Source organism: Mastigoproctus giganteus, chromosome 9 (assembly GCF_048544385.1).
Source record: "Mastigoproctus giganteus isolate SK-2022 chromosome 9, ASM4854438v1, whole genome shotgun sequence".
NCBI lineage: Eukaryota > Metazoa > Arthropoda > Arachnida > Uropygi > Thelyphonidae > Mastigoproctus > Mastigoproctus giganteus.
In genome coordinates, this window is record NC_143583.1 from 71,255,918 (window position 1) to 71,280,550 (window position 24,633).

Genomic DNA, 24,633 nt, shown 5'->3' on the forward strand with positions numbered 1-24,633 from the left:
AGTAAACACATGGGTTGTGTTAGGGTAGCTAAGAAAAAGAACAGGTGCATATATACTTGCGTGTACACCAATGCTAGGTGTTTGGTAAATAAATTTGATGAATTTGAGGTATTTCTCAAAGCATCAAAGGCGGATAGTGTTGGGAAATCAGAGACGTGGTGTCACACAGATATAAGGAATGCAGAACTGGAATTTGGGAAGTACAACATCTACACAAAGGATAGACAGGATAGGAAGGGAGGAGGGGTTATGCTATTAGTTAAGAAATACATAAAATCCAAGGAAGCGAAGCCAGTCGACATTGCTGGACAGTGCAGTGTCGAGTCAGTTTGGTGTGACATAAGCATTGGGAGATCAAAATTGAGAGTAGGAGTGTGCTATAGGCCTAATGACTCTGATGAGTATAATAAGAAACTGTACGGGGAAATAGAGTGGGCCAGTAAATCAGAGAGTCTTATAATGGGGGATTTAATTTCCCAGATATTGACTGGAATTTGTGGGTTGGTCACTCACACACTAGTAAGGCTTTTGTGGATTTATTGGATGACTGTTTTCTACATCAGCATGTTAGGGAGGCAACTAGAGGGAGTAATACTCTTGATTTAATTGTCAGTAGTGATTCTTCATGCATTAAGAATCTGCAGATACAGGAACCACTAGGTGGCAGTGATCACAGTGTGCTGAAGTGGGATTTACTCAAAGAGGTAACTACCATTAGGGGTAAAGGGAAGGGTTATTGCTTCCGTAAAGGCGACTACGATGGACTGAGACAGTATTTAAATTTTATACAGTGGGACCAACTGATGATGTTACCAACAGCAAATTCAAAATGGGAAGCATTCAAAGAACTTATCTTAGAAGCTACTAGACTTTACATACCAACTAAGAATTATTGTTCAAGATTTAAGCCTAAATGGATGTCAGATGAACTAATGAGACATATGGCAGAGAAGAAAAATGCATGGGATACATATAAATTAACACGTGACACAGAAGCCTATGATAGATATAAGTTGATCTGTAACCAAGTTACAAAGGAGGTTAGGCAGGCGAAGGCAGATTACGAGAAATCTTTGGCAAGGGATGCAAAGAAAAACAGCAAAGAGTTCTTTACTTATGTAAACTCTAGAAGGAAGGGGATGAATCAGATTGGTCCACTTTATATCAATGGTTCAACTGTTTATGATTCTGCTCAGGTAGCTAACAAACTAAATGAATATTTTGCATCGACATTCACACATGAGGAGTTATTCAGGGAGGGGAATGCCAGAGGTGTATTCAGCTCTGGCAGTAAGCTAGAGAATCTTGTAATAACTGAGAGTAAAGTGGAGGAGAAAATGTTGAAGATAAACCTAAGAAAGGCACCTGGGGTGGATGGGATCTATCCAGTTATATTAAAGGAGGCAGCAAAGGAAGTAAGCAAACCCTTAGCCATAATTATGAGAGCTTCCTTGGACTCAGGGGAGGTACCCATAGACTGGAGATGTGCAAATGTGACCCCAATTCACAAAGGAGGATCAAAGGCTGACACAAGTAATTAATGACCTGTGAGTTTAACTTCTGTTCCAGGAAAATTAATGGAGGCACTGGTTAAAGAAGCACTGCAGGATCATCTAGACAAGACTTCAGTTATAGCTCGGACACAGCATGATTTTGTTAAGGGGAAGTCTTGCCTGACCAATTTGATTGGATATTATGATTGAGTCACAAAAGAACTGGATGCAGGGAATAACTTTGATATTATATACTTGGATCTAAGAAAGGCTTTTGATACTGTTGCACATGGAAGACTGCTGCACAAATTGGACCAGTGTGGCATTAGAGTCAAATTACTGCTATGGATAAAGGGATGGTGGTTGAGGGGGAGAAGACAGAGTGGTAATCAATGGCCACTGCTCATCGTGGACTAATGTAATTAATGGAGTTCCTCACGGTGCAGTGTTGGGTCCATTATTGTTTTCTGTATTTATAAATAATATCAATGATGGTATATCAAGCTTAATGTCCAAGTTTGCAGACGATACAAAAGTTGGCAGTGTTATTAAGGACACTACTGATGCTATGCTGCTGCAACAGGATCTGGAAAGGTTGAGCAGATGGGCTGAGAGGCGGCAAATGAAGTTTAACATTGACAAATGTAAAGTATTACATATGGGAAACAGCAACCCTAGAGCAACGTATCAACTCTGTGGTACTACACTGACAGTGGTAGAGAATGAAAAGGATCTGGGGGTAATTGTGCATGCAGATATGAAGTTCTCTGAGCAGTGCAGATGGGCTGCAAGAGTAGCTCATGTTGTCTTTCAATGATATACAGGAATGTTTCTAGAAGGGATAAGGAGATGATTATTCCCTTGTATAAGGCAATGGTCAGGCCACACCTTGATACTGTATACAGGTCTGGAGACCTCATTTCAAGAAGGATGTAGAGCTGCTGGAATGAGTACGAGATGGGCAACAAGGTTAGTGAATGGAACAAAGGGGTGCTCTTACGAAGAAAGGCTTAAATTTTGCAAATTACAGTGTCTGGAGACTAGGCACCAGTGAGGTGATCTGATAGAGGTGTATAAAGCCTTGAATGGTTTGAGCATACTCAATTCTGACGGGATTCTGCCTCTTGCTCAGAATAATCACCTGAGAGGGCATAAATTCAAATTGAGGAAAGACAGGTGTAGGATAGATGTGCGGAAATTTGCCTTTAGCCAGCGGGTAGTTGGTTGGTGGAACAGACTTCCATCCCTTGTTGTGGAAGTTGATATCCTAAATAAATTTAAGGCTCCGCTGGACAGGTATTTTTGAACGAACAGAGGGGTGAAGTGGAAGTTTTTTTATTTATTTTTTATTTTTTTCTCTAGCTGATGCTGCATACAACCCCACGGACTCACATCTGGTGAGTATGGGCTTGGCACACCCAGGGTCCTGAGCTGGATATCATCATTCTTCTCTTTCTTGGTGATTCCCTTCTAATTTTAACACACACACACACTCTCTCTCTCTCTCTCTCTCTCTCTCTCTCTCTCTCTCTCTCTCTCTCTCTCTCTCTCTCTCTCTCTCTCTCTCTCTCTCTCTCTCTCTCTCTCTCAGGGTTACTCGGGAACTGTTTTTTTTTTTTCCTGGTGCAGCATAAGCCTCAGGCTTCCTTGCATCATATGGATATTAATAATAATAATAATAATAATAAGCTTGCTTTCTTGCATCATATGCCTCTACTAATGCTAATGCTGAAAACATTCTTATAGAGTGCACTTATTATTAGTCTGCCAGATCCACATCATTCTAATCCCTTTCTAACTTAAACAAGTCTCTTCAAGCAGATATTATTGGGGACAACTTCAATTTATCCACCTTTTTTCCACTTTTTAAAATTGATGCTCTTCTAAACTCTTTTTATTAATCTGTACAGTCTCTCCCCACAGGAACATGCACAATTTGGCCATAGCATCCCTTGCACCAAAAAACCCCACAAATTACTAAAGACTTACTAAACTACTAACAATTTACTAAAGATTTCATCTTTAAGTGGAATTCCAATTAAAGTTTCTCTTCACGCCACTAAAGTTCTCTAAGGAAGTTATAAGTGAATAGGTCTTGTTAAACTGCTCAGAAGAGGATATAGTCCAGGACTTAAAAGATTGGAAAGTGACACAAGCAAAATGAATAATGATCCAAAAGGATGGTGGTATAATTCCAACATACTGCATCATGTTGTCCTTTAGTTTTCTAAATTTGCAGAACTCGGTTAAAGCAGATACCTAAATTGATGTGTTTGACTGCATTCCAAACCATCAATGTGTTAATATGTCAGAAGTTTGGATACTTGCAGACAGGGTGCAGGGTCATGCTACCTGTGAAAATCATGGATCTAAAAACCATGCACAAACTGAATGTATTGACACATCTCCACAATGTCCTAATTGTAAGGGTCCTGAGTTCCAAGTAATAGTTTTAAAGCGATTTTTAGTGTGATAGTCTAGTGTTTCGCTAGGGAAAGTACATTTTTTTCATGAACCCTCCTCAACTAGCAACGTCACTGCTAACCCCACTTGCAGCATACTGCTTTCCTACTCTCCTGATTGCTTTGTCACTGGTTGGTACCACTTCTGCCTCCATGTGGAAGGGCTGGTAACCTGGGAGAAGAAAGACCCTCTCCCATGGCCAAAAGGAGCAACTATGGACCTTCACAACTACCCATCACTTGAGTCTAGTTGCTCATCCCTAAGTGATACAGAACACAATACATCTTAATCCAAGAGACTATGGAAAAATGAGCAACAAACGTATAAGTGCCATCTCATCATAGTCATCATCATCATCAGCCATTTTCAATCCACTGCAGGATGAAGGCTTCTCCAGCAACTTTCCACTTCCTTCTGTTTTGTGCAATGGCCATCCATTTACTACCCACAAACTCATGAAATTCATCTGTCCCTCTCCGTCGTTGTCTTCCAGTTTTTCTTCTAGCTCTTCTTGGGTATAATTCTGTTATTTTCTTAGTCCATCTGTCATCATATCTTCAAGCTGTGTGTCCTGCCCAAGACCATAGACCATTTTAGTTCTTTAGTTTTGATAAGAATTTCCTTTACTTGAGTTTGCTGCCTAATCCATGTGTTTCTCTTCTTATCTAACAGTCTGATTCCCAGTATAATTCGTTTCATTCTTCGCTGTGTAGTTCTCACCTTCTCTTATATTCTTTTGGTGAGTACCCAAGTTTCACTTCCATAAGTCATGGTTGGGAGTATACATTGGTTCATTATTTTACATTTCAGACAAATTGGGATATTGCTCCTCAGTATGTGACTATATTTCCTGAATGCTATCCATCCAAAATTTATTCTTCTCTTGACTTCCAACCATTTATCATTATTACAGTTGATGACTTGTCCCAGATAAGTATATGACTCCACCTTTTCAATTACTGCTCCTTTAATCATTATATCCCTTTCTGTGGCATACTTGTTCATCGTTACTTTTGTTTTAGCCATATTCATCTTTAGTCCAAAATCCTTACTAACTCTACATAACTGATTAAAATTTTCCTCTAATTCTTTGAGATCATTGCTTATGACCAATGTCATCTACAAATCGTAAATGGTTTAGGTACTCTCCAATCACATTGACTCCTTTCTGCAACAACTCTAATCTTCTGAAAGCTTCCTCAAGGGAGCAGTAAACAACTTTGGATATATTGTATCTCCTTGTCAAACTCCTTTCTCAATTTTAAATTTGCTACTGTCTTTGTCTAGTCTAATAAAGGAGGTAGCACTCTCATATATTTTCTTCAAAATCATAATATGTGAGGTATCTGTGCCTTGTCTTTCCAGTGCCCAAATCATTGCCGTATGCTGTATGGAGTCAAATGCCTTTTCATAATCCACAAATGCCAGGCATAACAGTGTTTTACATTCATTTGCTTTCTCCATTAGCTGTGATATTACGTGAATGTAATCCATATTTGAGAATCCTATCCTAAAGCCAGCTTGCTCTTTTGGTTGGTTCTCATCAAGTACTCTTTCTAATCTGTTAGCAATGACCCTTGTGAACAACTTGTAGATATGAAATAACAAGCTAATTGTTCTATAATTTCCAATTTCTGATTTATCTCCTTTCTTATGCAGCAAAGCTATGATTGCATTATTCCACTTCTTGGGCATCACACCGTTTCCAATGCATTTTGTGAAGAGTCTTGCCAGTTTTTGTGTCATGTCTCTTCCTCCCATTTTTAGCAACTCTACAGTAACTTCATCTTCCCACGGGGCTTTCTGATTCTTCATTTTCTTGAACACATGTTCTACCTCATCAGGAAGAATATCAGGTATGTCATGTGTAACTAATTTGTCATCTATCTTCCCCCTGCTGGCATCATTCCCTCGCCCCTTGTATCATTCTCTATAGTAGTCTTCTACTATTTGAATTATGCCTGCCTTCTCTTCACTGCTGTTTATAAGTACACATCGCTATTCTTCTGTTTCAGTATAATTTGCCTTTCTGTATTACTGCTCATGGCTGCTGATTTAAGTCCTTTGTTTTCCCTTAATGCTTGTTCTACTTTTCTTGTGTTAAATTTTCTTGTCCTCTCTGAGTCTCTTTCTAATGGCTTTGCATAACTCAGTATACTCAATTTTCTCCCTGTCAGTGCTTTTCTTGCTCTTCATTTGTCTTCGGTTCATTATGACAAGTGTTTCTTGACTAATTTTTTCTTCTTTGGATTTCTTTTTATCTATAGGTTTCTTGGGCTTTATCACTTTCAGAAAGTTGTAATATTCCTCGTTGATATCTTGGTCCTGAGCAGTCTGTAAAAGCTCAAACTTGTTCTTGAGTTCCAGTACATACTGCTTTTTCTCCTCTATCTCAAAGGCCTTGAGATAATGAGTTTGTGGGTAGTAAATGGATGGCCATTGCACAAAACAGAAGGAACTGGAAAGTTGCTGGAGAGGCCTTCATCCTGTAGTGGATTGAAAATGGCTGATGATGATGATGATGATGAATATCATTACATAAATAAAATTGAATAACATGGAAATTCTCCAAGTGGACTGGAAAACTTTCTCTGCAAGCATTTCCCTTAAAAATCAGATTATTCAGACTTAAAATATAAATATTGTCACTGAAAACCTAGCAAAACAAATGCCAGCAGTAGTCGAGTCAACAACGCTTCACTCATATAATGGAAAATGTAAATACAGGGTGTCTCAAAAATACACAGCATAACTTCAAGAATGAGTTCCTCATATGTAGACAATAAAAATATTTTATATCAACATAGTTCCGGAAATGCTTGGTTTCCGAGTTTTGAAGGTCTGTCAGTGACACTTAACTGTTCACATCATCTTATAGTAATTGTTCAAAATGTCCACCTTCTGCCTGAATACAGGCCTCATATTGACATCTCATGGACTCGTGAAGACGATATCAAATTTTTGGCATGTTTCGTATTGTCTCACAACCTGCTGCAATTCGATTGCAGAGAGTTTCCACATCAGCTACCGGAGTCAAATACACCAATGACTTTAATTAGCCCCACAAAAAGAAATCTAGTGGGTTTAAATCAATGAGTGTGGAGGCCAGGCAGTTGGTCCACCTCTACCTATCCACCGACCAGGAAACCTTTGATTCTGGTAATTGCGGGCTAGGTTGCTGAAATGTGCGGGAGCACCATTGTGTATGAAGTGTGCTTGTTGATGAATGATCAGTGGCGTGTTGTCCCGTCCAAGAAATCAGGCATGTTGTTTTCCAGAAAGTTTCTGTATGCCTGCCCTGTGAGTTTGTTTGGAAGTACATTGGACCCAAATAACTTATCACCAAAAACACCTGCCCAGATGTTGAGGCTGAACCACTGTTGGTGATGTGATGGAAGAATTGCATGTGGGTTTTCCTCAGCCCATACATGCTGATTGTGAAAGTTTTGGATTCCATCTCGTGTGAACTATGCTTCATCTGTGAATATCACTAAGGCAGGAAAGTGAGGCGTTGTACCACACTGCTGCAAGAACCACTCGCAGAACATTACTCATGCAGGGTAATCTGCTGGTGACAAAACCTGTACCCGTTGCCAGATGGTAAGGATACAGTTGGTGTTCTCGCAACACTCTCCAAGTAGTCGAACGTTGAACAGCCAGTTGCATGTGCTGATTCCAGGAGTGGCATGCACAACATCCAAAATCTGCTCCTCTACTTCAGAAGTCGTAGATCTTGGTTGTTCTCTGTCAGCAGCAAGAGGTGTAAAGGTCCCATGTTCACAAAGGCGGTGATGGATGCCTTCAAACGTTTTCCTGTCTGGACATCTTCATTGTGGGAACCTTTCGTGGTACAAACAACAAGCCTCCAGAGCATTGCCATCTGCCAAACTATACATAAAGTGTATATCCACTTGCTCCTGATTTGAGTACATGGTCAGAATGGAAAACCACCAGATTCTGTCAGTACCTTATGATGAAGGAAATCACCTGCGGGAGATAAGACATTCCAGTTAATAACTCGGGAACCAAGCATTTCCGGAACTATGTTGATATAAAATATTTTTATTGTCTACATATGAGGAACTCATTCCTGAAGTTATGCTGTGTATTTTTGAGACACCCTGTATATTAGCCACTGGTGGAGTGATTCATGCAACAGAGCTAAACAAGGAATAAAGCATGGAATTTATTTCTCAAGCATCCCACAACACTAAATTTTATTGCTTACAAAAGACTAAAGTCCAAAGCAAGACAGATAAGATAATCATCAAAAAAGACTCCTGGATTCACTTTGCCACTACTATTATCAGAGAGACAGATAGATTGATTTGAAGAAAATCAGACAACTGACTAATACCACAAATATTATCCTTCCCAATCTTCAGTAGAAATGATAGGACACATCAATCATTCAGGAAATAGCAAATGCTCATGCAGAAACTTTTTGTAATGTTTCAGCAGTAACAACATGTGATCAGTTTTTCCAGCACATCAAACATTAGCTGTATGATAAAAAGTAAATTTTAATACCAACTCCTCACTATATTAATGAAAACTCACCTCAAAGAATTTTTAACCAGAACATCCAACAGTGTCACAGATCCGGATGGAATATACAACATTATATAAAAACATTTAAATGAAATAGCCCACAAAAGCCTGATCTTTTATGATAGAATTCAGGATTATTTTTGAAAAATTCATATCTATAATCCTGGAGACATTCATTTGTCTTGGCCTTCCCAAACCTGAAAAAAGACTCATCGGTCCTACATAGTTACCAATCTGTATTTATATTACACACCAGCTGCTTAAGCAAATTATGAGAAAAAACATGGTTCATAAGCTAATCACATGGTTTCTAGAAACAAACCACCTCACGAGTGAAAATCAGTGTAGCTTTTGGCAAAACAGATGTGCCCTGCATATGATGATCATAGCTGAGGCAAACATTTATAATGCAGTCATCAGAAAAGAATATTTAGTTATGGTAAGTCTTGATGTAGAAGAAGCATCTGGCACACTACATGGAGATATAGCAACCTTCAAGATCTTCACACATTAGGACTGTAGGAAGAATTGCTTCACTTAATACAAAGTTTTTACTTTACAGAACTTTCCAGGTAGGCTGTAGAAATACTACCTTGGTCATATGTTCAAGAAGGTGTTCCACCGTGTATTATATTTGAAAGGATTGAATTTGAAAGTGTCTGCAATTCTGCCCAGTCACGATAGGAGGAAGTACATATTGAGAGCCTTGTCAATCAGTTCAGCCCTGGAGAGAATGTGCAAGGTTCATGGGGTAGAATTTTCCTTAGCGTTGTCTGTGCTTGTTAACAAGGGGAGACACCTTGTTTTACAGGGATGGGATACACTTAAATAGAAGGAGTGTAAGAATATATATTTGTTGATGCTATTGAGGCTGTGATAGGTGGGTCGAAAAACTGGTAGCTTGGGGGATACACAGATTAATAGATTAACTTGAGCTGCAGGCAGAGGTGTAATGGTTTTTGCACTGCTGCTATTGGAAAATGCAGCAGCCTGGAAAGGAAGATTTCAGGGATTTTTATTATTATTATTATTATTAGCCATATAGTGCAAGAAAGCCTGAGGCTTATGCTGCACAGCCAAAAAAAAAAATTTCTGAATTACCCTGATGGAGAGAGAGAATGAAAGTCAGAAGTAGAAGGGAAGGGAATCACCAAGAAAGAGAAGAATGATGATATCCAGCTCAGGACCCTGGGTGTGCCAAGCCCATACTCACCAGATGAGAGCCCCTAGGATTCAGTTCCTGCTGTGGGTCATCGTGGAACAAATAAATACATGGGCTATGTAAGGGTAACTAAGAGTAAGAACATGTGCATGTACACTAATGCTAGGAGCATGGTAAATAAATTTTGTGTATTTGAAGTACCGATTAAGTCATCAAATGCAGGCATTGTAGGGAAAGAGAAGACGTGGTGTCACTCAGACATAAGTGATGCAGAACTTGAATATGGGAAATGCAATGTATACAGGAGGGTTGGAGGGGTAATGCCTTTAGTCAAGAAGCATAATAAATCTAAGGCAATGCATCCAGTGAACATGGGCAACCAGTGCAATGTTGAGTCAGTCTGATGTGATATAAGCACTTGGAAAACAAAATTGAGAATAGGAGTGTGTTTAAGGCCTAATGACTGTGATGAGTATACCAAACAACTTACAGAAATAGAATAGGCCAATAAATTAGAATGTCTTATAATTCGTATAATGGGGGAATTTGAGTTGGTGACTCACACACTAGCAAGAATTTTGTAGATTTCTTGGATGATTTCTACAGCAGCACATTAGAGGGACAACCATTGGAAGCAATATTCTTGATTTGGTAATCAGCAATCAGCAGTGATTCTACGTGCATTAAGAATCGGTAGGTAAAACACCCATTGGATGACAGTGATCACAGTGTACTAATGTGGAATTTAATTAAAGACATAACTACTGTCAAGGGTAAAGGGAAATGCTTTTGCTTTCATAAGGATGACTACAGTGGTCTCAGATAGTTTTTAAATTCTATGCAGTGGGACCAACTGGATGATGCTATCAACAGCAAATTCTAAATGGGTAGCATTCAGGGAAGAAATCAAAGAAGCTGCTAGACTTTTCATAGAGAAATACTGTTCAGGCTTAGGCCTAAATGAATGTCAGATGAATTATTGAAGCATGTGACAGAGAAGAAAAGTGCATGGGATGCATATAAATTATCAGGCAATACAGAAACCTATGGTACAAAATGGCTGTCACTTCTGTGAACAGAGATGCACAGTTATCCATATCTGGAAAAAGCATGGCTTACTCTGAACCTGAACTACAGTTGAAAATTCATCTAATTCCAGTTACAAACTCTCTGATTTTTAGGCCTAACTCTAGATAACAAACTCGTTTTTGCTGCACATATGACACATTTAAGTAATCAATGTCTAAAAAAATATTTCTGCAGGAACACATGGTGATTAGTACACTCTGTTACATCTATAATATGTGGTAATCAAATCCTGTTTAGACTAGGGACCCCCTATTTATGATTCCACTAGAAGAAGCATTCAAATAAAATTTAAAACCATCCAACACACTGCTCTGAGAATTGCCTTGGGGGGGGGGGGGTCTTTCAGAACATGTCCAATTCACACCCTTTGTGTGGCAGCAAATGAACCTCTACTCTACTTCAAGATGAAAATTTTACCCCCCCCCACACACACATGCACTGCATGCACTGTAACACATAATACAGCTAAACCTATCCTTGTTGAATGTAGATTAACTCCATAATATACAATCTCAGATAATTTCCAAAATTTTCACACGGGCTTTTGAGAGTCCTTGTGAAATTTTTGGAAGTTATCCAAGCCTTTTGTTAATAAAAAGTAGCTTGATAATATTTGATAGGCTATTTTAATCAGAGATGACCCATGTTTCCGTAGCATTAGCTTCTCATTTGTTTGAAACATTGCTATTTTGGGATTGAGTATGTTTAGCAAACTACGTTCAGATTTTACTTCAGAAGGATATGCAACGACTCATTTTTATATAGTAGAATGTCGAAGAGTAGAGTTTCTGCAATTTCTCTAATTTTTTTTGTATCATATATTTTAGCATATTTTTATTGTTTGAAAATAAGACTCGCTAAAATCTTTTTTAATGTTTATTAATACAATTAATACAAAAATTATACAGTTTTTGTATATCACTTTTAACAATAGATTTTGTTGCATTTATGTTTTCAGGGTGACTATGGCCTTGCATCAGCAGTTGCTGAGATAAAGGATTACAAAAACATGATTAGAGTAAGAGACAAGTAAGTCTTCAATATTGTAATATATATTTCATTTATAATACTCTCTCTCTCTCTCTCTCTCTCTCTCTCTCTCTCTCTCTCTTTCCTTTCATTTTTGCTATCTTTGTACTTTATTCATGATAATGGACAGCAAATAGTACCTAACAAAACTTTGATAAAAATATATATATAACTTCTTTACAACAATAATATTTCTAATGAAATACAATGTTTTCTGTGGTCTTGAGATTAGCCAACCATTTTAAGCTCATTATGTGCAGTAGTCTAGAAATGATAATAGTATTTTGACTTAATGAATAAATTCATTGAATCAATTGAGTAAAAACTTGAAAATGCTGTTATCCATTTGACAGAAATGATTTCTTATACTAGAAATTAAATGGTACACTCCCAATCTTTTATATGAACATATTTTGACTTACCACAGACTTACCTTTAAAAAGACTTACCACAGGTTGCCACAGTGGCAACCTGTGGTAGAATATTTTAGAAGTGGTGAGAAAAGCCAAGTGAGTTTTTTCAGAGTTACCAAATTTATAAGTACAACAAATGACAGCTAGTGAGGGGCACTGACATATCCAAATTCAGTTCATGATCCAAAAGAAGTATTGAAAGAAGTCAAATTAATCAACTCTCCAAGGGGGGGGGGGGTATCGTTGTTGTTATTTGGTTTTTAGGAGCATTAGCAACTAAGTCCATATTGTTCCGGAAATAAAAAAAAAAATAAATTTTCTGTTTATACTCCGGGACGACGAAACGGTCAGAGGAGTTTACAAGATACACAGAATACAAGAAACAGCACCGTATTCAGCATCACGGGTTTGAACCCCGGTCACTCAAGGCACGTGTACTTATGCACCCGCACGCCTGACCACTAGGCTATGGCGATATGCGGTGGTCATTCCCTGACCTTTCCGCATCCTCCATATTTGGTGGTGATGGGCTCGAACCCCGGTCTAATCAAGAAGCGTGTGCTACGCACTGCTGCTCCTTCCCACCTGGCTATGGAGGTGCCTCAAGGGGGGGGGGGGACTTTTGAATCACAAACGTCTGGTGAAAGCAATACTGAACATATAAGCAAACTGATAATTTTAGGCATGTTATTCTCACTCATGTATAAAATCTGTTCATGTTTCACTCTTCTAGCTTGAATAAATCAATTTGATTTTTTTTTTTTGTATGTTTAAATGTTATGTATGTAAACATTTGAAAATCTGAACATTGCTCCTTGATCCATCCAGTGTACCACAGATCCATGTGCTGAGGTCCATTACTCCTAGATATTTTGAAGAATGTAAACTTATCAACAGCATGTAGAACTTCTACTTCTGTTTTGAAAGTTTATAATGATAGCAGGGCCGACCGGGCTAGCCGGGTGGGTAAAGTGCCTGCCTGGCAACCCAAAGGTCGCGGGTTCGATTCCCGCCTTCGGCTTGGATCAATGTACTGCAAAAACCTTGGGAGGTGCATTATGGGCACAGAAGCCTTTGCACCAACAACTACCAAAAAAAAAAAAAAAATAAAATAATGATAGCAGACTAAACCAGAAGAATGACTCTGTAGTGTTAGGTATTTCTGGTGCCACGGTCATTGGAAGTCTAAAACAGAGGAGAAGATTATGTTCTTTTGTTTAGTGAGGAAGTATTTTATTGCTGCGTGGACTATATGCTGCATAGGATCTCATTGAGAATTTATGTTCTTATAAATGCCGTGGTAGAACAAATCTCATCAATTGGCAGTGAATCATTTTAAGATTTGATTTTTTTTCCTTTTTTTGTGGACAAGAGTTTCCAGTACTTGGTGGTGTCATTAAAGATAAAGAAATTAGCATTAGCATTAGCATTAGTAGAGGCATTTGATGCAAGAAAGCAAGCTTATGCAGCATCACCCAAAAAAAAAAAAAAAAAACCCACTTCCACTTCACCCCTCTGTTCGTTCAAAATACCTGTCCAGCTGAGCCTTAAACTTATTTAGGCTATCAACCTCCACCACAAGGGATGGCAGTCTGTTCCACCAACCAACCACCCGCTGGCTAAAGGCAAATTTCCGCACGTCTATCCTACATCTGTCTTTCCTCAATTTGAATTTATGCCCTCTCAGGTGATTTTTCTGAGCTAGAGGAAGAATCCCATCAGCATTGAGCATGCTTAAACCATTCAAGGCTTTATACACCTCTATCAGATCACCTCGCTGGTGCCTAGTCTCCAGACACTGTAATTTGCAAAACTTAAGCCTTTCCTCGTAAGAGCACCCCTTTGTTCCATTCACTAATCTTGTTGCCCTTCTCTGTACTCGTTCCAGCAGCTCTACATCCTTCTTGAAATGAGGCCTCCAGACCTGTATACAGTACTCTAGGTGTGGCCTGACCATTGCCTTATACAATGGAATAATCACCTCCTTATCCCTGCTGGAAAAATTCCTGTATATCATTGACAATACTCCATGAGCTACTCTTGCAGCCCGTCTGCACTGCTCAGAGAACTTCATATCTGCCTGCACAATCACCCCCAAGTCCCTTTCATTCTCTACCACTGTCAGTGTAGTACCACAGAGTTGATACGTTGCCCTGGGGTTGCTGTTTCCCATGTGTAGTACTTTACATTTGTCAATGTTAAACTTCATTTGCCACCTCTCAGCCCATCTGCTCAACCTTTCCAGATCCTGTTGCAGCAGTGTAGTGTCAGTAGTGTCCTTGACAACCCTGCCAACCTTTGTATCATCTGCAAACTTGGACATTAAGCTTGATATACCATCATCAATATCATTTATAAATACAGAAAACAATAATGTACCCAACACTGAGCTCTGAGGGACTCCACTAATAACATTAGTCCATGATGAGCAGTGTCCATTGATTACCACTCTCTGTCTTCTCCCACTCAACCACCCCTTTATCCATAGCAGCAATTTGCCTCCAATGTCACACTGCTCCAATTTGTGTAGCAGTCTTTCATGTGCAACAGTATCAAAAGCCTTTCTAAGATCCAAGTATATAATATCAAAGTTATTCCCTGCATCCAGTTCTTTTGTGACTGCATCATAGTATCCAATCAAGTTGGTCAGGCAAGACTTCCCCTTAACAAAACCATGCTGTGTCTGAGCTATAACTGAAGTCTTGTCTAAATGATCCTGCAGTGCTTCTTTAACCAGTGCCTCCATTAATTTTCCTGGAACAGAAGTTAAGCTCACAGGTCTATAGTTACTTGTGTCAGCCATTGATCCTCCTTTGTGAATTGGGGTCACATTTGCACATTTCCAGTCTATGGGTACCTCCCCTGAGTCCAAGGAAGCTCTCATAATTATGGCTAAGGGTTTGCTTACTTCCTTTGCTGCCTCCTTTAATATAACTGGATAGATCCCATCCAGCCCGGGTGCCTTTCTTGTGTTTATCTTCAACAGTTTCTCCTCCACTTTACTCCCAGTTATTTCAAGATTCTCTAGCTTACTGCTAGAGTTGAATACACCTCTGGCATTCCCCTTGCTGAATAACTCCTCATGTGTGAATGTCGATGCAAAATATTCATTTAGTTTGTTAGCTACCTGAGCAGGATCATCAACAGTTGACCCATCAATATCAAGTGGACCAATCTGATTCATCCCCTTCCTTCTAGAGTTTACATAAGTAAAGAACTCTTTGCTGTTTTTCTTTGCATCCCTTGCCAAGGATTTCTCGTAATCTGCCTTTGCCTGCCTAACCTCCTTTGTAACTTGGTTGCATATCAACTTGTATCTATCATAGGCTTCTGTGTCATGTGTTAATTTGTAAGTATCCCATGCATTTTTCTTCTCTGCCATATGCCTCATTAGTTCATCTGACATCCATTTTGGCCTAAACCTTGAACAATATTTCTTAGTTGGTATGTAAAGCCTAGTAGCTTCCAAGATATGTTCTTTGAATGCTTCCCATTTTGAATTTGCTGTTGGTAACATCGTCAGTTGGTCCCACTATATAGAATTTAAATACTGTCTCAGTCCATCGTAGTCGCCTTTACGGAAGCAATAACCCTTCCCTTTACCCCTAATGGTAGTTACCTCTTTCAGTAAATCCCACTTCAGCACACTGTGATCACTGCCACCTAGTGGTTCATTCATCTGCAGATTCTTAATGCATGAAGAATCACTGCTGATAATCAAATCAAGAGTATTACTCCCTCTAGTTGCCTCCTGAACATGCTGATGTAGAAAACAATCATCCAATAAATCCACAAAAGCCCTGCTAGTGTGTGAGTAACCAGCCCCCAAATTCCAGTCAATATCTGGGAAATTAAAATCTCCCATTATAAGACTCTCTGATTTACTGGCCCACTCTATTTCCCTGTACAGTTCCTTATTATACTCATCAGAGTCATTAGGCCTATAGCACACTCCTACTCTCAATTTTGATCTCCCAATGCTTATGTCACACCAAACTGACTCAACACTGCACTGTCCCGCGATGTCGACTGGCTTCACTTCCTTGGTTTTTATGTGTTTCTTAACTAATAGCATAACCCCTCCCCCCTTCCTATCCTGTCTATCCTTTCTGTAGACGTTGTACTCCCCAAATTGCAGTTCTGCATCCCTTATATCTGTGTGACACCACGTCTCTGATATCCCAACAATATCTGCCTTTGATGTTTTGAGCAATACCTCAAATTCATCAAATTTATTTACTAAACTCCTAGCATTGGTGTACACGCAAGTATACCTGCACCTGTTTCTATTCTTAGCTACCCTAACACAACCCATGTGTTTATTTGTACCGCAGTGGCTCCCAGCAGTCTCTGAAATACCATGCATTTTGTTTTTCAGGCTTCTACTCATTCTAATAGAAGCAGTGCAAGAATCTCTTTCACCTCTGCCAGTGGCTACTGTCAATCTATTGGTCTTTGTCTCCCCCCAAGCTAGCAGTTTTCCGACCCACCTAACACTGCCTCGATAGCATCAGCAAATATTCTTGCACCCTTTCTATTTAAGTGTATCCCATCCCTGTAGAAGCAATCTCTCCTGTTAACAAGTACAGTCCAGGCTGAAAAAAATTCTACCCCTTGAGCCTTGCACAATCTTTCCAGGGCCGAATTGATCGACAAGGCTCTCATCATATACTCCCTCCTATCGTGTCTGGGCAGAATTGCAGACACTTTCAAATTCAACCCTAATTCTCGGCTTTTGTTCAACAGTGACCTGTACTTGTTAAGTAATTCTGCCGGTCTCCTACTCTTAATATTATTAGTGCCAACGTGTACAACTATATCACCTTTTGTGCCCTTAAAAGATGATATTTGCTCTACAACGTCATCAACCTTTGCCCCTGGTAGACATACCCTGGTCCTGTTCCACCTATCTTTTTTACAAAGCATGTTCCCCGTTTCCCTGACAATAGAGTCACCAACAACTACTAGTTCCTTCGGGACCAGCGCATTCTGCCTTGGGGGTTGTCTCTGTGTCACGTGATGTCCAAGTGCAAGCTCTGGCGTTGATGTGGGCAGCTGAGAGCTTGATGGGCCCCTCAGTTTAGTTCCTTCGAGGGCATCCACCCTGTCCTTCAAGCTCTCATATAGGCCCACAAGAACGCCGAGTTGTTGCCTGATATCGATACACTCCTTGCATCGCACACACACAAAGACATCCCCCTTGGCAGTATCATGTCCCGTACCCGATTGCTCTGCAAACATCAAGCAAACAGTGCATTTTATAAGGCTGTGAGTCAGAGGACAACTGCCCCCCTCAGTTTTGCTCTGAGCCACAGCGCTTCCATTAGCTTGAGCCTTTTGCTTTGCTGCTCTGGTCTGAGTCATGATTCTATTAATTTATTAATTAGATGTTTTGCAGCACTTCCTTGACGAGGCGCCTCCGTAGCCAGGTGGACAGGAGCAGCAGTGTGTAGCACATGCTTCTTGATTAGACCGGGGTTCGAGCCAGTGACCACCAAATATGGAGGATGTGGAAAGGTCAGAGAATGACCACCGCTTATCCCCAGAGCAATATGGCCTTAGTTGCTAATGCTCCTAAAAACCAAATAACAAACAAACAAACAAACAAACTTCCTTGAAATTGTTTATATTTCAAGAAAGCTTGAATAGCAGAAAAACTTTCTGATTTTTTCAAAAAATTTCCTGTTTTCCTCCTGTTTTTTGTATTGAACTGCTTTTTCAGAAAATCTCTTTTCACATGTGCTTACAGTTGCCTGCACTCCTTATTCTGCTTACAGTTGCCTGCACTCCAGCTTATTTTGAAAGTCAAAAGTTAGCAGCAATATCATTATGAAATGCAATTCTTAAAATTTGACTTAACGTTTGTACACACTTTGTTCTGCTTTCCTGTCTATTATGATAGTAACAAAAGCCTAAGATATGTCTGAACTTCAATGAGTTGAACTTCAACTCATTCTGGTGTGGTGGAGTGAGAAGTGGCTTGAACCAGTAATGGGATGATCCCTACCATGTTTGTTTATCATCTTGACCCTCTACTACCTCCTTTGCTTTAAATAAAATCTTAGAACTTTTTGTACAGACCTTATATTTTCATTGGTAGAAAAGACAAGAATAAGGGGACATTCCCCACCCTTCGTGGTTTAGGTGGGAAGGTTAGTACAGCCTAAGGCAGAATTGGATGGTGACTTTTTGGCAATGTGAAATGTATTAATAATGGTATGTTTGTTTTTTTTTTTGCAGAAAAAAGTCTATTGGATTGGATTTTGCAGTATTGGATGCAGAAAAAAGTCTATTTTCTTACATCATTTGACCATTCTAATACTAAAACCCCACCCCACAAAAAAACCTGTTGTAAGTTATTCAAAAGTATGGTCATAATTTAAAATATCTTATTCAATAAAGATATAGGCATAAATAAAATAAAGCATGGTGCAATGCTCAATAAAGATGTAGGCATAAATAAAATAAAGCATGGTGCAATGCTCAATAAAGATGTAGGCATAATTTCAAATATCTTATCCAATAAGACATTCAAAAATATGGTTAGCAGATGTGTACAGCAATACTTGCTCAACCCATTAATAGCTGTCTCTGTTATTTAGTTTATTTAGTTGCCTTTGGGCACTGCTCATTGTACTTCTCTTATGTGATGGATAGTGCACCATTGAATATTAGTATTTTAGTATTAGCAATGGCCACATGGTGAAAGGAAGCCTATGGCTTATGCTGCACCGGCCAAAAAAAAATAATAATAAAAATAAAATAAAAAATATAAAAAATAATAAAATAATAATAAAAAGAAAATTTTAAATAAATAAATAATTAATAAGAGAAAAGAAAATAGACAACCTATGCATTTCCCTCCTCCTGTAGGTCCAGCTGGCCTTTGAATTTCTCCAAACTGTCAGCCTCTACCACCCATGTGGGTAATTTATTCCAGTTATTTCTAACTTGCTGGCTAAAATAAAACTTCCTGCGATCCACTCTAAACATCTTCCCCCCCCCCAATAACTTGAAATTATGGCCCCTAGTTCTAGAATCATTTATAACTGTGAAAATTTTGCCCTCATTCATTTTATTTATGCCTCTCAGAGACTGAAATACCTCAATCAAGTCTTCTCTAAGGTGCCTAGTTTCCAAGCTCTGCAACCCACATATTCAGTGTTTCCACATATGGACACCCCTTTTCCGATCTCACCAGGTGAGTTACTCATCTTTGGACCCTTTCAAGAAGCACAATGTCTTTCTTTACGTGTGGTCTCCATTAGAGGTGTATTGCTAAAAAAAATAGTACCAGAATGCTCGTCGTAAAAAAAATAGAACCGGAACGCTTCTTCTTCAGAAGACTATATGATAATGCCACATTGACTGTACAGTAACTGAATCAGACTTCAGACTCACGGTTCATAGAACAATCAGTTCTAGTGTTCAGCTCATGGCGAATCAAAATGCAGCACGCATCACAGTATATCTCATTCTTTGGATCTCTTTATCTAACACATTGTACTTTAGTAAGAAACGTTCAAATTTCATTGCAAAATTTATATTTTTGTTTTTAAATAAATTTTTAAAAAATCTATTAATTTTAAAGATTACTATTAATATATATTTTTAGTAGCAATAGATAAAATAGATATTTCTCCCTCCCCTTTGATTATGCCACTGTTTCATAATATTAGGTGAAATTTAATGATTTTCTATTATGACATTTAGAAAAAAGTACCGGAACATAGTTCCGGTGTATTCCGGCCAAAATACACCACTGGTCTCCATACTTGAACACAGTATTCCAAGTGTGGTCTAACAACAGCCTTATATAATGGGATTATGACATCTTTATCTCTACTAGCAAATGTTCGATAGGACACCACGGGCCTTCTTTGCAAGCTATCTACAATGTTCAGAGAACTTAATTTCTGACCATATCATAACATCCAAGTCCCTTTCCTTCCCTACTGGTGTATAAGTTATTTTGGGGTTACTGTTCCCTGGGTGTAATACCTTAACTTTGCTGGATTAAAGCATAACTGCCATTTTTCTGACCATCTCTGAAGTCTGTCTAGGTCATTCTGAAGGAACTCTGCTTGGTGTTGATCATTAACTACTCTACCAATCTTTACATCATCTGAAAATTTAGACATCATGCCCTCTATTTTTCCATCGATGTCATTTACGAAAATTGAAAACAACAGTGGTCCTAATACTGATCCTTGGGGAACCCCACTTCTTATGTCAACCCAATCTGAGGAATAATCATTTATCTCAACCCTCTGCCTCCTGCTCTGAAGCCATGCAGCTATCCATCTAAGGATTTTCCCTGTGATTCCAACCTGTTCTAGCTTATAAATAACTGCTCATGTGGGACTGAGTCAAATGCTTTGCTGAAATCCAAATAAACAATGTCACAATTATTTCCTAAGTCCAGCTCTTGAGTGACACTGACAAAATAGCTAACCAGATTAGTTAAACATGATTTTCCCTTTACAAAACCATGCTGAGTATGATTCAGAATTCTATTTCTGTCTAAATTATCCTGAATTCCACCCTTGATTTTCCCTACTACTGAAGTTAGACTGACCGGCCAGTAATTTCCCACTTAACTCTTAGTTGTTGTTGTTATTTGGTTTTTAGGAGCATTAGCAACTAAGGCCATATTGCTCTGGGGATATGCAGTAGTCATTCCCTGACCTTTCCGTATTTGGTGGTCACGGGCTCAAACCCGGTCTAATCAAGAAGTATGTGCTACGCACTGTTGCTCCTGCCCACCTGGCTACGGAGGCACCCTTAAATCTTAGAACTGCCCTTATGTATTGGAGATACATTGGCACTTTTCCAATCCAACAGAATTACTCCTGAGTCCAGTGGTGCTCTCATAATTAGCCTCAATGGTTCAATGCACTCACTTTCTGCCTACCTTAAGGTTATAGGGTATATGCCATCAACTCCAGGAGCCTTACTGGCCTGTAGGCTTGAAAGTTTTTTCATTAAATAAACATGTGAAATTTCAACATTATTAATTACATTTTTTTAAACTTCATTCCCAGAGTTTCTCATTGACACAAAGGGTTTTTCTTCTGTAAATATCAATGCAAAGTAACTGTTGAGTTCATCTGCAACTTCAGCTGGGGTATCTAACACTATCCCATGTCCATTATATAAGGGTCTGATCTGGTTTTTCCTTCTCTTCTTTGCATTTATATATATGAAGAATTTCTTATCCCCCACTCTTTGCTCTCTTTGCCAGTGATTTCTCATAATCTGACTTTAGCATTAGCATTAGTAGAGGCATTTGATGCAAGAAAGCAAGCTTATGCAGCATAATCTTTGCCAGCCTAATCTTTTCTGTGGCACTATTACAGATCAATTTGTAGCTGTTATAGGCTACATTAATTTTTATTGCTCTGTAACTTTCCATGCCATATTTTTCTGCTCAACTAATCTGGCAACTTCCTTATTCATCCAACTTGGAATTTTCCTTGTGGAGTATTTTTTTTAATGGTATGTAAGCATTCAAGGCTTCTGTTATTAATGTTTTAAAGGTATGCCATAATTCAATTGCATTTGCTCTCTGTGAGATATCTACCCAGTTAATTGAGGCCATGTAGCATTTTCAGCTATCATAATTTCCTTTGCTGAAATTATAACCCATTCCTTTGCCCTTGACTACTGCTACCTCTCTCTTCATTGTCCACTGTAGAACTCATGATCACTTCCTGCTGGTTCCTGTACTGTCAGTCCTATTTTGTCATCTGGTTCATGCATGTATGATGACGTCTAGAGTATATTTTTTTCCCTAGCACTTTCCCTGAAATAACAATCATCTAGTTGATTTAAAAATTGAGTTCCTTTCCATTATGCTCCAGTCAATTAGAGGCAAATTAAAATCACCGTAATAAGACTTTGATGCTTACTTGCCCATTCCATTTGCATGTAGAGGCCCTCATCATAATCTTCACAATCACCTGACCTGTACATTATTTCCACTCTCATTATACCTTTGCTTCCAACAATCTCACACCATACAGGTTCTACACTAGCATTCAAACATCTGAATAGGGGAAAGCTTTTGTTGCGCTCAGCTGCTTTTGATAAAAAGCACGACCCCACTACCCCTTCTGTCTGCCCTATCCATCCTAAATACATTATACATACCTACTGAAACTCATCATCCCCCCCATCTCCGGGTGGCACCATGTTTCTTTAAGCCCTATTATGTCAGCATTACTTGTCTTAACCAGCAGTTCGAATTCACTCATTTTATTGACGACACTTCTGACATTACTGTATAAACAATTAAGACTTAGTGTTCTTGTATAGTTAACTACCCTGACACCCCTTATAGTTATTTAAGTTCGCTTCCCTGGCATTAGCTACCCACTCATTTGAAATGTTTCTGCCCTCAGAACATCTTGTTAATATGTTCTGTTGCGGTAACTGACGTATGTGCAAGTGTTACTTTGACCAATATCATCAGATAAATGCGTATCTATATTACCCTTGTCACCCCAAACTGGCACTTTTCCTGAACCTTTAAGGTAGCCTCAATAATACTGGCAAAAACTCTTGCACCACCTTTGTTTAAATGTATCCCATCCCGAAAAAACAGATTCCTTCTACCTACAAGTGTGGGCCAAGCTGATAGAGATTTCCCCCCAAAAGCCTTGCAGAGTCTTCCAAGTCTTGAGTTAATCTACAAGGCTTTCAGCATATAATCCCTCCTGTCGTACCTATTCTAACAAGGTCATCAGATTAAACAAGGTCATCAGATTATGTGTGCTTAATATCATTAGTCCCTACATGAATAATAATATTCTCTTTATCCCCCTTAAAATCTGACAGTCTGTTGGTGACATCATTAATAGTTTCTCCCGGCACACATACCCTGCTATGTCTGTCGGGAGCAACTATTAGTCCATCTATCGTTATAACAAAAAATATTTCCCATTTCCCTGGCAATTGCGTCTCCTAAAAGAGCTAAGTCCTTTTGAACCAGAGTAGTTTGTACTTGATTATTATGTTCTGGGCCCCCGAATGAGGAATGCATCACTTATTAGGTTACTAGAGTCTTGAGTCCCTGGCGAGCTCCCAGTTACATTATTCTTGAGGGCAAGCACCCGTTTTTTCAGTGACTCAAATTGTTCTAGAAATGCAAGAACATATTCATTCAATAGCAATATATACAGGGTGATTCACTACCAGTGCAACAAACTTGCAGGAGGTGTAGGGGGCACAAAGATGAATCGGAATCACATAGCATTGCAGGGTCCGAAATGCCTTCATCATGCGGTAGAGGACGTTGAACGGGAGGTTGCGTGAACAGCAATCCCACTGGAAATCAGCATTTGCAAACCGGTTCCCGAGGCAGTAGGATGGACGAGTATTCAAACGTTGAACTGGCCGACATGCACCTTGCATATGGAGCTGCGGACTGTAATGGGCATGCCGCTCTGCATTTGTACCAGGAACGTTTCCCACACAGGCATGCTCCTCATCATACGATTTTAATCATATGATGAGAAGGTTATGTGAAACTGGTTGTTTCACGAGAAGTACCATGAATCGAGAACGAACGACGAGGACGCCAGACAATCAGGAGAATGTCCTACGTCTTGCAGAAGGCAATCCGAGTACGAGTACTCGAGCTATAGGCCAACAATTGGGTATTTCCCAATCCACTGTATGTACGATACTGTCAACAAACCAAATGAGTTCATACCATTTGCAACGCATCCAATCATTGGAGCCTGCGGATTATCCACTCCGGAGGACTTTTGCTACTTGGTTTCTTCAACAGAAACGGTTCGCAAATGCTGACTTCCAGCAGGATCGCTGTTCACGTGACCTCCCGTTCAACGTCCTCTACCACATGACGAAGGCATTTCAGACCCTGCAATGCTATGTGATTCTGATTCGTCTTTGTGCCCCCTACACCTCCTGCAAGTTTGTCGCACTGGTAGTGAATCACCCTGTATATTCTATAGTTGCACATAATTTTTGTGCTGATATTCCCAAAATGGTAATTATGATTTATACACGATTACAATTTCAGGAATAACTATTCATATAATTTTCATCCATTAATTTGTATTATTTGTATTTTATTAGTATTCATTTTAAAGATGTTTATTTTTATTTTTTTATGTTTCCTTATTTTTTCCAGGAAGATTATTTGAATTTTATTAGTATTCATTTTAAAGATGTTTATTTTTATTTTTTTATGTTTTCTTATTTTTTCCAGGCAGATTGAGGAGTTAACTCAACAGATTAATAACTCAGATTTAGCTGTTAATCATTTATTAGGAGAAAATGAAATTTTACGAACAAAGCTAGGCATGGATTTGCAGCAGCCAGTGGAGTTTTTGAAAACAAAATTCAACATTCAGCGGTTAAGAGAAAAAACATTGAATTTTCAGCTGCAACAAGAGGTAAGGTC

The 24,633-nt window shown here is 39.0% G+C and overlaps 1 protein-coding gene across 1 annotated transcript in view; it reads left to right on the forward strand.

The window, feature by feature from the left end:
* Window positions 1-24,633, forward strand: part of LOC150080436 (centrosomal protein of 290 kDa-like) — a 208,716-nt gene that overhangs the window by 98,007 nt on the left and 86,076 nt on the right. The window contains exons 12-13 of the mRNA XM_090380691.1: window positions 11,717-11,787; window positions 24,439-24,625. Of these exons, the coding sequence (XP_090236817.1) occupies window positions 11,717-11,787; window positions 24,439-24,625 (258 nt within the window). The remainder of the gene's footprint in view (window positions 1-11,716; window positions 11,788-24,438; window positions 24,626-24,633) is intronic.